Below are 16,052 nucleotides of genomic sequence, written 5' to 3' on the forward strand. Positions count from 1 at the left end.
CATGGCGGCCAGCTCCGGCCCTCGCTGCGCGCTCGCCCCCTGCCGCCGGGGCGGGGCACTGTGCTGTGCTAACCCCCCCACCCCATCGAACAGCACGAGCTGTCAGACCCCCCCCCCCCCCATTAGATGCTTTTAAAGGGCCATACCGCGTTTTATGGCCTGACTGGAGTTTTGAAATTACCCCACCCAAGCCCCAGGCATGCAGGGAGCAATTAGCGCACCCCACTTGCCCAGAGGTATTAAGGAAGATGATTTTGGACCCGGCTGGGGGGGCACTCACCTAATCTGCCTGTCCCCTGCCCAGCAGTTCATCCTGTCCCCAAGTCCCACTATCAGCTCCCTATGATCATTCAAGGCTACACACCTTCAGGGAAGCGTGGGCATAAAAGGGGAAAACTGAATGTAAAGACTCACTCATGAAAGGAAACAAAATGGATACTCTGGACTAGGGATATAAAATCTCGTTTAATCGGGTAACTGGTTATTAGCCATTCATATCCCTAATCAGGACCTACCTCTAGCACGTCCCTCTGTTTTCTACTCTTGTCAAGTGGAAGAAAATTCCATCTTCTCTGCTCCCTATGAAATTCAAATCCCTGCCCGTGTTGAGCTTGGAACCATCCCCTTGGTGACACACAAACATTCTGTGACAATGTGAACTAAGCAGAATGGGGCCGCCAAACAGAGTCCCAAAGGAACTCTGGGGTTTGAAGAGTCCAAGAATGCTCCTCAGATGTGCCTAGCGTGTGGCTGTTTTGAAGAACTAGGCCTCCAGGGTTTGCAAGGTCTCAGGGGTTTAGGACTAAAGCCAGAGAGTTCTGTTGTGGTGTGTAGAGCATTCGTCAAGGATGCGTGCAGTAATACCTCTGCATTCTGCTTTGCTCCAAAGTCACCCTCTAGCATAGGACACTGCACATCACTCCCTTTGACGTTTGAACTCAGGCCTAGATTTTGCGCACGGCACATGGCAAAAGGCTAATGAGAGCTGACAAAAGAGACAAGAGCCAGAAAAATCAAACTGACAGGCTAGGGGGAGACTAGACAAGAGGATAAAACAGCAACAGACAGCTGGGTTACTGGCTGGCTGCTAGGGAAAGGAACCAGCTGTTATAGGGACTCCGCATCTCTTCTGGGTGCCTGGCAGGTGTTGCTCAGCTCACCTCTGTTAAAGCCATAAAATCTGGTTCCATCAATCAAAGGGATCTCAAATGCTTCTCTCCAAAGACAGGCAGGTTGGTGGAGAAGCAGCATTACAGTAACCTGCCATATTTATTGACAGAGGATGAAAAATATTCCTGATGAAAAACAGCATAATTCTTAGAAAGCAACTGAACATTTATATCAACAGCAGCTGGGAAGCTAGCTGGGAAAAAAAATCACAAAGGCCACCAATCTCTGTGATTCAGAGCAATAGTGGATCAAAAGTGAGGGGTCGCGAAGTTTTCCCACTCAAGTAGCATAGTACAGGTTGAACCTCTCTAGTTCGGCACTATCGAGATCTGAACCAGAGAATTTGCCGAATCACAGCAGGTCAATATTGCCTCGCTGCATTACCAGCACTTCCACCGCTTACTGGGCTCTCAGAAGAGGAGGTAAATTAGAGCTAAATAAGAGCACAGAACACGGAGAACCAGGACTGATGGCTGGAAACAAATTTTATGGGACCGCAGGAAACTTGGCCACACCTATGTTAAGTGGACATCTGGCAAACTAAAATCATGCTGGACCATGGATGTTGCTGGACCAGACAGTTCTGGACCAAAGAGATTCAACCTGTAAAATCAAAAGCATTGGTGTAGCCAAGTGGCTATGGGGTGACAAGAGGGGCATTTATGCCTTCTTCCGAGCCCTCCTCTGCTATCCACTGTCAGAGAGAGGCTCTCAGACCAGACAGACCATTGCTAGTCTGCTCTGGTACAGTAACTTGTGAGGAAGAAGCGAGATCTCTTATGGTCTATTCTGCAAAGCACAACACATATGGTCCTAAAGAATAGGGCCTACCTAGAAGGCTTCTGCAGTCTCCAAAAAGATCTCCCCTAGGCAAAGGAGATGGTGGATGCAGCTCTCCTAAGGTACTGAGAGGGTGAATGGTTCAAGAGCATCTGGGGAATAGAGACACGCACGAAGCAAATAGAACTGGAACACATTTATTCACATATTCGCTCCCCTTACAGGTCACCACAACAGAGAGAAAACAGGAGGGAAACGCCATCATGTGCGACAGAGGAGATGGCCAGCTGGTGTCCTGTCCAAACAGCATAAAGTTGTGTGATTAAAATCCACACAGAATGGAACACAGCACAGGCCTCATGCCTCGGCGCACGCTGCCCGGGAGGAGTGTTCAAACACACAGCAATTTAAGATCCTCAGGCTCCCTCCAACCAGAGTGTCTGTCATCAAGCCACTCGGCGCAGCATCCCCTCTGCCGCAGGCCGGGAGAGGTGGCCTCTGTTCCTGTCATCCCAAGGGTCACCTCTGCTCACGTGGAGTGAGGTGATTTCTAGCTTTCATCTGGGCCTCACCGGAAAGAACCGAGCTCCCGGGACTCCTCTAGCCTACACTGGGATTCAGCTATCTGAGTGCGGAGCTCAGACTCCGAGACTTACGGAGACTGTCCCAACAGCCGAGTAATGCAGCATCATGTTCCACGCACGCCTCACGGATTACTTGTCCTCTAGCTAGTAGTGGGTTTCTCTGCACGGTCTGTGGCGCACAAGCTGGGGGAGGCAGAGGCAACACTTGACGCCTGCTCCTTGCTTTTCCCAAACTCTATCACCAGCGTCTTCCCCAGCAAGCTGTAGCCGTTCACCAGCAGCATGGCTTCCCGGGCAATCTCGATGCCTGGAACAGGAGAGGCGAGTGAGCTCAGGTCACAGGCACATATAACTGCTCATACAATCAGCTCTGCTGTCCAGCCCACTGGTTCAAGGACAGCCCTCAGGACGAGGATGTCTCCTCCTGGCTCTTTTTGCTGTCTTCTCCGTGCACAGAGCTGTAGTGCTGGGATCTCAGTGTGGGAATGCCAGCACTGATCGAACGTGGGATAAGGAATCCCGCTCTCAGATTCGTCACGCGGGCAGCATGGGGATGCTGAGGTCAGATAGGCATGAAGCCAAATTCCCCCTTCACCCCAGGGAGCATGGCCCTTGTAGCACTGTGCACTGCGGAGTGGACACGGCACCGTCACGAAAGATCTGTGGGATGGAGCAGAGCGACTCACTGGGAAAGGTAATGAAGGCCTGGCCCCTCATGCGGCCACTCAGCAGGCGGAACTGGATCGGTGGGCCGTCCTTCTCCTGGAACCGAGCAAACAGCGAGAGCAGGTCTTTCACCATCACCCGGGCACTCAGGTTCTTCAGATACAGCACCTAACCAGCCCCCAGAACAACGGGGCAGGAAGAGAGAGTCACCTCAGCCATGTGTGAGAAGGGCCCTCTCTCACCCCACTACAGCCCTCCCCCACCGTCACCTTGGCGGCTGTATTTTAGAAAAAAACTTAAAAAACAACCAATAGTCTGGTAGCACTTTAAAGACAAACAAAGCATGTAGATAGGATCATGAGCTTTTGTGGGTACAGCCCACTTCTTCACATGACCGGAGTGTCGCATGTCCAGAACCAAAAATAAATAAGGGAAGGAGGGCAGGGACGGTGGGGAAAGAAGGAGACCATTGGAGGGTGGGGGGAGAAAAATGTCAAAGGGAAAGTGGAGCCAGTCTGTAACAGGAAAAACTGAAAAACAACAAACAGTCTACTAGCATCCTAATATCACGCTATTGGATGGCTGGGACATTATCAGCCAACCTACAAAAGTGCCTATGGTTCTTTATGTCTGTGTAGAATCTAGTGTTAATACTCTTCCTTTACACGGCAAACTAATAGTTCTTATCTGCCTCTTTGAACTATCTAGTCTTTAGGTGCTAATAGACTATTTGTTGATTTTCAGTTTTTCCTGTTACAGACTGGCTCGGCTTTCCCTTTGAAATGTATCTACCCTCTGCCTCTTTTTCTCCCCCCACCCTCCAATTTTTTCCTGCTTTCCCTCCGTCCCTGCCCTCCTTCCTTTATTTATTTTTGGTTCTGGGCATCTGACACCCCAGTCATGTGAAGAAGTGGGCTGTGCCCACGAAAGCTCATGATACCATCTACATGTTTTGTTCATCTTTAAAGTGCTACCAGGCTATTGGTTGGTTTTTAAGTTTTTCCCTGTTGCAGACTACCCCTCTGAAGCTTTTGTGTTTTAGATGACAGTCACATATAGGAGAGCATCTTGCGGCTTCTCTGAAGATCTCTCACACCATATCTACATAGGTTCCTGTTTACTCCCGTTATTTAGATCATGAGCTCTTGCTGGCTGTTACACAAGGTTTACACACAGCATTCAGCAACGGCACATTCAGACTGCTCATGACTAGCTATGGAGGAGGCACTGTGTGTGTCTAGGTCTCCAAGGGTATGTCTAGACTACATGCCTCTGCCGACAGAGGCATGTAAATTAGACTACCTGACGTAGTCAATGAAGCGGGGATTTAAATATCCCCGGCTTCATTAAAATAAAAATGGCCACTGTGCTGTGCCGGCTAAGTTGATCGTCGGCACAGCGCAGCAGTCAAGACGCGGATCGGTCCACAGGGAACACCTTTGTCAACCGCTCCTTTATGCCTCGTGAAACCAGGTTTACAGGATCAGTCGACAAAGGCGATCCCTGTCGACCGATCCATGTCTTGACTGCCGTGCTGTGCCAACGATCAACTGAGCCGGCACAGCGCAGCGGCCATGTTTATTTTAATGAAGCCAGGGATATTTAAATCCCCGCTTCACTGACTATGTCGGGTAGTCTAATTTACATGCCTCTGCCGGCAGAGGCACGTAGTCTAGACATACCCCAAGAGTCAAAGATCTTCCTCCTGCTATCGTCCATCTGGGGCTGGCTTGGAAGCACGGCAGGCAGTTAGGTACCCAGGAGTATTTAGGCAGGGAAATCTCTTCTGCTGACTCCAAATTTCCCCCTTTTCCCCTAGCAGAGACTACTCCTCCTTTGGCTGGGAGGTGACGACACACACCGATTTGGTGATGCTCCATCATTAGCAAGCAGGAATCTGTACCCATTATAGCAGTCTGCCCATGAGCCTTGGCATCCATGAATCTAGCACGGGTGCCAGAACAGCTTCCCCAGAGCTCTGCGTCAGGTCATGGTACAGTAATGAGGAAGGGGAAACATAGCACTTTATTACCTTCAGCTCGGTGCTCACGATACCTTGCTTGGCTCTCCTGGCTTGTAGGAGGAGAACCGGGAGATGCTCCTGATCTCCTCCTCCGAGAGACGATTCTTGCGGATCTCCTCTTCTGGGATGAACTCTACAGGCTCCTTTACAGTTGCAGGCCCTTGGGTGGGTCGCTGGGCCACAGACTCCGGTGGTTTCACCCTGGGGAGACTGGGACCTCCATCTTCTTCTGTCTGCTCTCCCTGGTCTGGAAGCTGGGTGGTATCCTTTACGAGAGCGCCATTTGGGGCCGGGAAACAAGGTAAGCCTGGATCACTTCTTGCAGACTCGGATTCCCTGGGCAATGGCTTTTTCAGCATCTCTTGACAGACACTCTCCAAGTGACCTATGGGGTCCTTCTCATTCACCATCCGCTTCTGAGCTTCGTCTAATCCACAGCAAAGGAATATTAGTGACATGACAAAACCCACCACCACAAGTAAATGAATAGCTCACTAGGGACAGCCACAGCCTGGGCCCCAAAGACAGGAAGTTCTGCTTTGGAGCAGCTCAGTCCAGCCTCTGGCAGGAGTCTGGAAGTTACTGAAAGGCAAAATGTAGGCTGCCTGCAGTGACTGATGGTATTCCAGGAAGAACAGCAACTCTACCACAATGCTTTCTATCAATGCTTTATCAATCATCCTGCAGACTTGATAAGGTGCTAATCTGCCTCTTGATTTCGATATGTTCTAGAGACCAGCATGCGGACTGGTTTCTCTTGCGCAAGAGCCAGTCTTCCTCATTTTTTTTGGAAAAACAGCTCTTGTGCAAGAGGGGGTTTTGCACAAAAAGGAGCCGTCTACACAGCTCCAAAAGCTTCTTGCGCAAAAACAGCTGCTAATTAATTAATTATGCACATGAAGCGCGGCGATATTCTACTCTGTGCTGCATTTGCATAAGCTTTAGCGGAAGAAGGCTGCAGTACCCTAGCTTGGGGAGATCTTTTTGAAGCTCTTCACAGTCTGCTTTGGTCTTAACGATCTTGAGCCGTTCGGTATCATCTGCAAATTTTGCGACCTCACGGTTTACCCCCTTCTCCTGATCATTTATGAATATATGGAATAGGACTGGTCCCAGTATGGACCCTTGCAGGATCCCACCAGTTACTTCTCTCCATTCGGAAAATTGACCATTATTCCTAACCTTTGTTTCCTATCTTTGAACCATTTATCAATCCATGAGGGGACCTTCCCTCTTATCCCATGAGAGCTTACTTTACTTCAGAGCCTTTGGTGAGGGGACCTTGTCAAAGGCTTTCTGGAAATCTAAGTACACTATATCCACTGGATCCCCTGAGCCACATGCCTGTTAACCCCCCATCAAAGAACTCTAATAGATTAGTGAGGCATGATTTCCCTTTACAGAAACCACGCTGACTTTTCCTCTACAAAGTAAGTTCATCCATGTGTCTGACAATTCTATTCTTTGTTATAGTTTCAACAATTTGCCCAGTACTGACCTTAGACTTACTGGTCTGTAATTACCAGGGTCACCTCTCGAGCTCTTTTTAAAGACTGGCGTGACATTAGCTATCTTCCAGTCACTTGGTATACATAAGTTGATTTAAAAGATAGGTTACAAACCACAGTCAGTAGTTCCGCAATTTCACATCTGAGTTCTTTCAGAACTCGTGGGTGAATGCTATCTGGTCCCGGTGACTTGTTACTGTTAAGTTTATCAATTTGTTCCAAAATTTCCTGTAATAACACCTCAACCTGGGACAATTCTTCAGATTTGTCATCTAAAAAGAATGTCTCGGGTTTGGGAATCTCCCCGGTATCCTCAGCCTTAAAGACCAATGCAAAGAATTCATTTAGGGCAAAAGGAAATTCTCTCTCCTTTCATGTAGCATTAATCTAGGCTGCTTCTTGACTTTGTTACGCTGCTCTGAGCTGGGGCGCTGACACCAGAGCGGTCAGTCAGCGGGCAGCTGCACTTCCTGGACTTTGCGGCTGTAGGTGGGAAGGGGAATCAATGTCATTAGACTGTCAGCTCTTAGGGCAAGGGCCATCTCTCTTGCCTGTATTTGTACAGCGCCTAGCACAGGGATCGGCAATAATTTTTTACCAAGGGCTACTTCAGACATTTTTGAAGTGGCTCTGGACTGCACCAGAAGGGGCAGAGCCTCCAGGGGAAGGGACAGGAACAGGACACTGCTCAGCTTCCGCACCCACAGATCATGATTGGTCTGGTGGTGGAGAAGCGAGTGACGTCTTTGCCCCCCACCCGAGGTTCCCCCTAGGTGCCTGTGCCCCTGGCGGTGGGAGGAAACTATGTGTGCTCCCCCCACCCCAGGCCAATCAGGGCTTGAGGCAAGGGGAGTGCATGAAGTCTCCTCCCACCCTGCCAGGAGCCCGTGGCGTTTCTAAGCACCATGCGCTCCTTGCAGGGCAGGGGCCGGGCAGAGGAAAGTTCATGTGCATCCCGCCACCCCCAAGCTCTGACTGGCCTGGGGGCGGGGAGAGTGGCAGGTCCTCGGCGGGCCAGATCAACCTGCTTGGATCCAGCCTGCGGAGACTCTTTTGCCCACCCCTGGTCTAGCACAATCATCGTCACAAAGGCGTTTTTAAAAATAAGTCGCGAGAATCCTGCACTAAGCGGGGAGGGGGTTTACAAACAAAACCTAATTGTTTTGCTTGCAAAACCTGGCCATGATCTGGCATATGATGCAGTTCTGAAGTCTTCTAGAGCAGTGCTAAGCACCACTGCATAAGGGTCCGGCTGTGTGAAAGAATACACCCAAGGGGCAGGAGAAAAATGATGTTCAGGTGAGAGAGAGTGTGGGGAAGTGGAGAGGACACCGAGCAGGGAATCAGGACACGTGGGTTCCATTTCTGACTCTGCCACTGACCTTGCAGGATGACCTCGGCCAAGTCACTTACCCGAGTCAGTGTCTCTCCCACTCTGTAGCTATTTTGTATATTTAGCTTGTGTGTGTTCACACTGCCTAGGATGATGGAGCACTGATTTTGGTTGGGGCTCCTGGGAAGCACAAATAATTAAGAGAACCTGCTTCTATTAAACATACAGGCTGAACTCTGCCTCCAGCGACACCTCTGGCATCCCAGTGAGCCAACAGGGTGGGACAGGCATCAGAGAGTACAGAATTCAGCCTGCTGGCGGGGGCTATCCATTCTGACAGTGGCTCTGTGTGGGCTCATATGTTAGAGATCCCTTTAAACAGTCTGTTCTGGCAAGATGTGCTTAGCCACAGGAAAATAGCTCCCTCCCACTCCTCCACCCCCCAGCACACAGTGTAGAACTGGAACCATTTCTTCAGGGAGAAAGGGCAGGAAGCAAACACTCCAGACTGCCCCAGATCTACATTCATAGAATATTTCCTCCTGTACTCTTCGGTAAACAGTGAGTTTCTCCCACCCTGCCAGCAGCGCAGGTGGCATCGGGGAGCCTGTGTACCTTGATGGTAGAGCGCCCGCAAGAAGGAGTGACGGTCCGTCCCCTGGAAGAGCGCGTTCTCAATCTCCATCTCCCGCCGGCTCAGCTGTTTGCTGCCAGCAAACCTCTGCGGCAGGGACAGGATGCGCTGGTGTTCTGCGATCTTCTCCTGGATGGCCCGCAGCCGTTCCTGCGTGGCTTCCGGGGCTGCCCCCAGCCCGGAGCCCTGAAACACAACAGCAGCATTGCTCAGGAGAAAACCCGCCTCCCTTTCAGAGCGATGCTGGAAATCCAGGCACTGATTAGGGGCAAGAGCTACCCCAAGGGGGACGGGCTCGAGAGCATCTGTTATATCGGAGGAGGGCAGAGACAGCATCGTACTCAACGCTGGGAACACACCACTCGGAGAAGGAAGGTCGAAGCAGCTCATTCGCGCCTGAGCTTCCTGCCAGTTCTGATTTAATTCACTTTGCTCCTCGTTTACAGGGCGTCCCTGCTGTCAGTCGCCCCGGTATACACCCATTCCACACGAAAGGCGCTGACGTTTGTAGGAACGGATGCGTCATAAGTCCTCCCATTCCCCGCTCTTAAGTCGCGCGCAAAAAAAAAAATGGCGCAAACAGAAGTCAGCTGTGGGGAAAAAATTCCTCACTTTAAGCGGTTTCGCTATAAGTCCAAGTTTTTTGGACTGTATCTTGGACTTACAGCGAGGACGGTCTGTATTTGTATCCACATACCCAGTGCTCAGTTAAAGGGAGCCAGGAACATTGGGGTAACAGCTGCACCTGGTTTCCAATTGATTTGTGCATGCAGCTCTCTGGTACGTAGATGCACTGTTAGTTATTCCTTGGTAGAACGCTTAGGGTGCTTTAAAAGCTGTCCGGCGATTTGCACATGCGCAGATTACATAGTTTGTCGAGCCTTGACTATTATTAATACGCTCTGCAGAGCTTTGGACTGCAGGCTCCTTTATGCTCTAGATCAGTGTTTCTCAACCAGTGGTACGAGTCCCTTAGGGGTACTCGAGAGAAATCTGGGGTGTACGTCAACACAACGGAAGCGTGGAGAACACTGCATTTTTTACAGCACTTTATTACTTTTGTACTTTTTACACCCAAAAATTTCATTGCCCGCCCGGCTACGATTAAGTTGTTTAAACAAATGTGTTGCAATGGTAGAAAAAAAAAAGGTGTCTCTGGAAACTGTAGGTACTTATAATCTTTTTTAAAGGGGTACTTTATAAAAAAAGGTTGAGAAACTCTGTTCTAGATGGCTCTCTCAGCTGGGTCCTGTAGCTGGTGGCAAAGCTCCTGCCTCACCTTATCGGCTGCCGCATGGTTCTTCCAGAGTAGGATCTCGGAGTCCGAGAGCCCCAGTTCCCGAAGAGAGGCTGTTTCTTGCTCACTCTCCTGCAGGGCCTGGAACTGCGATAAGGTCAGAGTCCCTGCTGCTTCTTCTCCAAAGGGCTTGTAAAGCGCGGCTGGGGCGAAGCATCGCCGCTTGGACACGCACCTGCAACCCAAAACAGCAGCCCCGCTCTCTACCTGCACCAGCATAGCATGGGCACCGGAGAGGTTGTGCTTATGTCCTAATACCCGAATACATTTGTTAGTCTTATAATGCCACCAAACTTCTTGTTTATGGTACTTCTATAGATGCTGTCCTCTGTAACCTGCCCCTTGTGTTTGCCCCATTCCCAGCCTCTGACAAACAGAAGCTAGGGACACTATTCCTACCATCCTGACTAATCAGAATCTATGGACCTATCCTCCATACATTTATCTAGTTCTTTTTTGAACCCTGCTAAAATACTGGCCTTCACAACATCCTCTGGCAAGGAGTTCCACTGGTTGACTGTGTCACGCTCCAAAGAGTCATGCTCCAAAGCTCAGCACTTGAGGGAGACACAGCACAAAAAGCTGTGGTTGTGCAACCCGCTTCCATCTGTTGGATACTGATTCAGACTCGCCTACACCAATATCTCAGCAGCCGCATGCGACAGCATCAATGCTGCTCCAGAATCAGAACGTGCTCTGTCCGCCAGCATGGGAGGCCATCAGCTACACCAGCCTCTTGTGCGTAGCCGGCTGGTTCAATACTCACTGTTCAATGGAAACAGCAGTCTCAAGCTGATGGTGAAGGAGGCTCTTCAGCTGCCGCTCTCCTTCTGTCTCCAAATCCTCCAGAAGAAGGTCATCACTAGACAGGCTGCTGTTGACCCTGGGCTCAGAAAAAAAACAGCGAGTAAGTCAGTAAGTTGCCGAGAGTGCTTTACTCCCTACACCTCCACATCAAGCGTATTCATATTCTGCTTTCCAGCCCTTTGTTAGAACACAAGGAAATCAGTGAGATAGTCCAGATGGGCTATCCAGAACAAGAGGGAACTAGAAATAACCGGCAAGGCAGAATGCCTCACTGATGTCCATTAGAAAGATGCACAGATGATTTTTAAAATATCCCACAAGCATCATCTTTTTAGTCATCCGTCATCCTGTAATGTTTAGTTACAGAAGATCTACTTTCATAAATGACTCCTGCCTAGCTTCAAATGATTCAGTGCAAAAAGGAAAAAAAAGCAACCTCCAAATCAAACACAAAGCCAGCGGAGACGGTCAAAGAAAGCAGGAAGTTGGCGGCATGCTAGAACGTAGTTACAAACTGGATTAGCAACCGGCCTTTCTTAAGGGAGAACTTGCTCCATGCATGGAATAGTGCCCCACGTTTGTTATTTCGTACCGAATTTTAAAGGCCATTGTTATCTACTGTTCTGTGATTGTTTCCGTCTCTCAGCGCCTGTACCAAGGTCAGAATAGGGGACGGGAAGAAATTGCTGATTTACTTCTCAAGCCCCATTCACAATCTTAAAGGCTGTTTCTGCTGAAGTGGTGAGCAGTGAAATGGTAACAGCGCAGACGTCTGACCCGTATTACGATTTAGGCTTTAATACTGTATTGGTATGAATGAAGCAGCCCACTACTATCTTCGGGCCGCTGTTGTCAGGCTGCCTCTCAGCTCAGGCGGTGAGCCAGGCACTGGGCAACATCTGGGCTTCTCCACAACAATCACAGCTAGAAACTTCCATTTGTTTTGAAATGAAAGCTTCAATTCCGTTGACCCCTAGAGACGCGCTGGTATAAGAGCAGCCACACGGATCAGAGCAATGGTCCATCAAGGCCAATATGCTCTTTCTGACCTTGGCTGGTACTAGATGCTTCAGAGGGAATGAACAAGACAGGGCCAATTTCAATTGATCCAGCCCAGTGTCCAGGCTTTCTGGCAATCAGAGGTTTCAGGACATGCTCATCATGGAGTTGGGCTCCTGATCACCTTGGCTAATTGGCACTGATGGCTCTATCCTCCATGAACTAATCTCTTCTGAACCCAGTTATACTTTTGGCCTTCACAACAGACTTTGCAAACAAGTTCCACAGACTGACCGTGCATTGGGTGAAGACCTACTTCCTTATGTTTGTTTTAAGCCTGCTGCCTACTAATTTCATTGGACGACTCCTAGTTCTTGTTATGTGATGGGGTAATGCCTTCCCGATTCGCTTTCTCTGCACCATGCGTAATAGTATAGACTTCTGTCATATCTGCTCATAGTCATCTCTTTGCTCAGATGCACTGTGCCAGGCCTTTTAATTTCTCCTCAGAGGGAAGTTGTTCCCTTATCATTTTTGTTGCCCTTCTCACTGCTTTTTCCAGTTCTTGTATTCTTTTTAGAGGTGGGGCAACCAGAACTGCACCCAGTATTCAAGGTGTGGGCATATTTGTACAGCTGCATTATGATCTTTTATTTTATCTTCTATTATTGGTTGTCGTGCCAGCTTAGTCTGGAGCCCTGTGTTAAACTGGAACTTCCTTTTAAAAAATCTCTACCAGAGTTTGCCCTTGGGAAAGACGCCCCCGCATCTCACCGAAGCTTTTAGCGTATCGTGTCAAGGGTACTGAAAGGGACCGGAGATGTCCTTGCCCTGTCTTGCTTCCAGGCTTTAAGAAAAACGCTAAGTATTGTGGGATTCGCACAAGATACAATCACAAGTGTTGGCAACGCTGGGATTCCTGTACAAACAGCTGCCTGCATTAGTCTCACAGGAAACTGTGTACAAGGAAACCATCCCCCCAGAGCGCCCTCAACCCCCACTCTTCCTCCCCCAGAGCACCCCCAACTCCACAGCCCCTACCCCCCATCCTTCCTCCCAGAGCACCCCATCCTTCCTCCCCCACCTCCCCTCCGTGCACCCCGAACTCCACAGCCCTCCATTCTTCCTCCCAGAGCACCCCATCCTTCCTCCCCTACCTCTCCTCCCCTGAGTGCACCCCAAACTCCACAGGCCCTACCTCCCATCCTTCCTCCCAGAGCACCCCATCCTTCCTCCCCCACCTCCCCTCCGTGCACCCCGAACTCCACAGCCCCCCATTCTTCCTCCCAGAGCACCCCATCCTTCCTCCCCCACCTCCTCTCTGTGCACCCCGAACTCCACAGCCCTCCATCCTTCCTCCCATAGCACCCCATCCTTCCTCCCCCACCTCCCCTCCGTGCACCCCGAACTCCACAGCCCCCCATCCTTCCTCCCAGAGCACCCCATTCTTCCTCCCCTACCTCCCCTCCCCTGAGTGCACCCCAAACTCCACAGCCTCTATCCCCATCCTTCCTCCCGAGTGCACCCCGAACTCCACAGGCCCTACCCCCATCCTTCCTCCCCCACCTCCCCTCCGTGCACCCCGAACTCCACAGCCCCCCATCCTTCCTCCCAGAGCACCCCAATGCTGCATCCCCAGCCTTCCTCCCCCCGCTGCCCCTCCCCTGAGTGCACCCCGAACTCCACGCTCTCCCCCCCCCCCCCGCATCTCCCTTCTTCCCCAGCGCAGCGCCCGTCCGGCTACATGATTCCCGGAAGCCTCCCCCTCACCTGCGCATGGCTCCGGCCCCTTCCAGCTCAGGGCCTGGACTGCAACTCCCAGCAGCACCGCGCAACCCGCGTGAACGAGCGAGGCGGGCCCCGCCCCATGGGCTTCTGGGAGTTGTAGTACAGTGAAGCTCAGCCCTGCCCCCGTCGCTAACCCGCAGGGGAGTCCTGCAAGCTGGCAACACGGGGGCCTGTCCTCTTCTTCCCTGCGCCCAGCCCTGCTCCCCATGCAGCAGATCCCAGGGGCTTCCTCACAGCTAGATTGGGGTGCCTGAGCCCCAGCATGGCCTGCTATTAGTCAGCATGTTGAGTATGGTGTGACAGGCACCAGCCATGATCGAGCCAAGCGCCATACAGACACCAGCAAGTCCTTCTTACACTGAGGCTGGGTCTAGACTGGCAAGTTTTTCCGCAAAAACAAACGCTTTTGTGGAAAAACTTGCCAGCTGTCTACACTGGCCGCTTGAATTTCTGCAAGAACAGACTTCTTACTGTCTGAAATCAGTGCTTCTTGCAGAAATACTATGCTGCTCCCGTTCAGGCAAAAGTCCTTCTGCGCAAAAGGGCCAGTGTAGACAGCTCAGATTTGTTTTGCACAAAAAAGACCCGATCGCAAAAATGGCGATCAGGGCTTTTTTGCGGAAAAGCCTCTAGATTGGCACAGATGCTTTTCCGCAAAAAGGGCTTTATATGTATAGCAACTGCAGGCCTGTTCCTGACCGGGCACTAGTGTAACTTCAGGGGGTAGCTGAGTTAGTCTGTACAGGATAAACTTAAAAAACAACAAATAGTCTGGTAGCACTTTAAAGACTCACAAAACATGTGGATGGGATCATGAGCTGTTGTGGTCTGAAGAAGTGGGCTGTGCGCACAAAAGCTCGTGATACCATACGTTTTGTTAGTCTTTAAAGTGCTACCAGACTATTAGTTGTTTTTTAAGCTTATTAACCTCAGCAAACATCAGGAGCATCAGCTCAAGTGATGGGTCAGCTAAAGTGATAGGACAAACCAATGGAGAGGGAAGGGTAGACTGTATTACCAGCTCTATCTTGCAATCTTATAAGTCAAGCCTGCCGAACTCGGAAAGCAACAAGGGCCATATTACTCCAAAGAAGACAGCTGCGGGCCACAAGTCTACACTTGGCCCCATGACATTTCGTCTCTCCTTCACCCTATCCCCGCTTGGTGTCTTCCCCTTTCTCCTGACCTGCCCCTCTCCCCTCAGCACAAGCCCCTTCTCCTCCCCTACCTGGCTTCTGCCTTTTTGAATCCAGCGATCACTGACCGTGACATCATGTCACGCCAGCGTCCTGGCATCTGCCAGCATCCCGCCCTCTGGCTCACACCCCGCCTCCTCGCGCCAGAGCTGCACCTAGGCAGCCTGGTGGCGATAATCACACTTCCCGCTCCCCTTCTCTGTCCAGCCAGCGGATCGGATGGGGCCACACAGTGAGCCCCTGCGGGCTGCATGTTGTGCAGGCCTGATGTAGATGGTATCATGAGCTTTTGTAGGCACAGCCCACTTCTTCAGACCATGACAGCTCACAATACCATCTACAAGTTTTGTTAGTCTTTAAAGTGCTACCAGACTATTGGTTGTTTAAGTTTATTAACCTCAGTAAACATCAGGAGCATCAGCTAAAGTGATGGGCCAGCTAAAGCGATAGGGCAAACCAAGGGAGAGGGAAGGGTAGACTGTATTACCAACTCTATCTTTCAATCTTATAAGTTGGCTGGAGACAGTCATTTCTACTCCATGACGCTGAGTTAGAGAGCACTGAGAAGGGAAGCTGCATCTCTCCAGCCTATCAGCATGCCTGGTGTTTGTTTTCTTATTAGTGCAACAGTAAATTCTATACACCTTGTATCTGAGCAAATCTTTGTACAAACTAAGCTCAATCCAGTTTCACCACCTTCCTACAAACAACATATAAATTCAGTCTAAAACAACAAAGAATATAGATGTCCACTGCCACTTGCCCCCATGGTCCACATATGGTATAGAATTCATTGAACACTACAAGTGCTCAAGAATAAGACCCAGATCAACAAATACATTCAGGTTCCTAATTTCCACTGAAGTCAAATATCTTTGTGGATCTGGGGCTAAGTTAAGGTGGACAATAAGCATCCCATGGGCTGAGCCACAACTTTCCCCAGCTCTCATTGGCTGGGAACAGCAAACCATGATCAATGGGAACTGCAAGAGGCCATACCTGTGGACCTGCAGGTAAATAAAGTATCTGGCAGTCTGCCAGAGGCTAACCGTGGCAGACCACATGTGGCCCATGGCTGCTTATTGCCCACCCCAGGGCTAAGTGTTGCTGAAATGCCAATTTTCCTCTGAAGAGACAAGGTGAGTGAAGTAACATCTTTCATTAGGCCAGCTGATGTTGATGCAAGACTATGTTCAAGCTATATACAGTGTGACAGCACGTTGGGGTTTTCCCGTTTCCTGCACCCCCGTAATGGCACGGACAGACT

At 50.3% G+C, this 16,052-nt stretch overlaps 1 protein-coding gene across 1 annotated transcript; it reads right to left on the minus strand.

The window, feature by feature from the left end:
- Positions 1–2,133: 2,133 nt before the first annotated feature.
- RBM41 (RNA binding motif protein 41) lies at positions 2,134–13,712 on the minus strand. The gene is made up of 7 exons (XM_006137458.4): positions 13,572–13,712; positions 10,762–10,878; positions 9,978–10,170; positions 8,680–8,884; positions 5,256–5,650; positions 3,221–3,368; positions 2,134–2,841 (listed from the first exon to the last, which is right to left on the minus strand). Exons 1-7 carry the CDS (start codon positions 13,577–13,579, stop codon positions 2,675–2,677), a joined length of 1,233 nt encoding a protein of 410 aa, XP_006137520.2. The 5' UTR covers positions 13,580–13,712; the 3' UTR covers positions 2,134–2,674.
- Between the last annotated feature and the right edge of the window lie 2,340 nt (positions 13,713–16,052).

Source organism: Pelodiscus sinensis, chromosome 13 (genome assembly GCF_049634645.1).
Source record: "Pelodiscus sinensis isolate JC-2024 chromosome 13, ASM4963464v1, whole genome shotgun sequence".
NCBI lineage: Eukaryota > Metazoa > Chordata > Testudines > Trionychidae > Pelodiscus > Pelodiscus sinensis.

Bases quoted from the DNA above. Each gene is read 5' to 3' on its own strand.
- RBM41 (XM_006137458.4), bottom strand. The intron at 8,885-9,977 runs GTGAGGCAGGAG...GTTGTGTTTCAG, and splicing joins ACCATGCGGCAGCCGATAAG to GGCTCCGGGCTGGGGGCAGC. The intron at 5,651-8,679 runs GTACACAGGCTC...GCTGTGGATTAG, and splicing joins GCGGGCGCTCTACCATCAAG to ACGAAGCTCAGAAGCGGATG.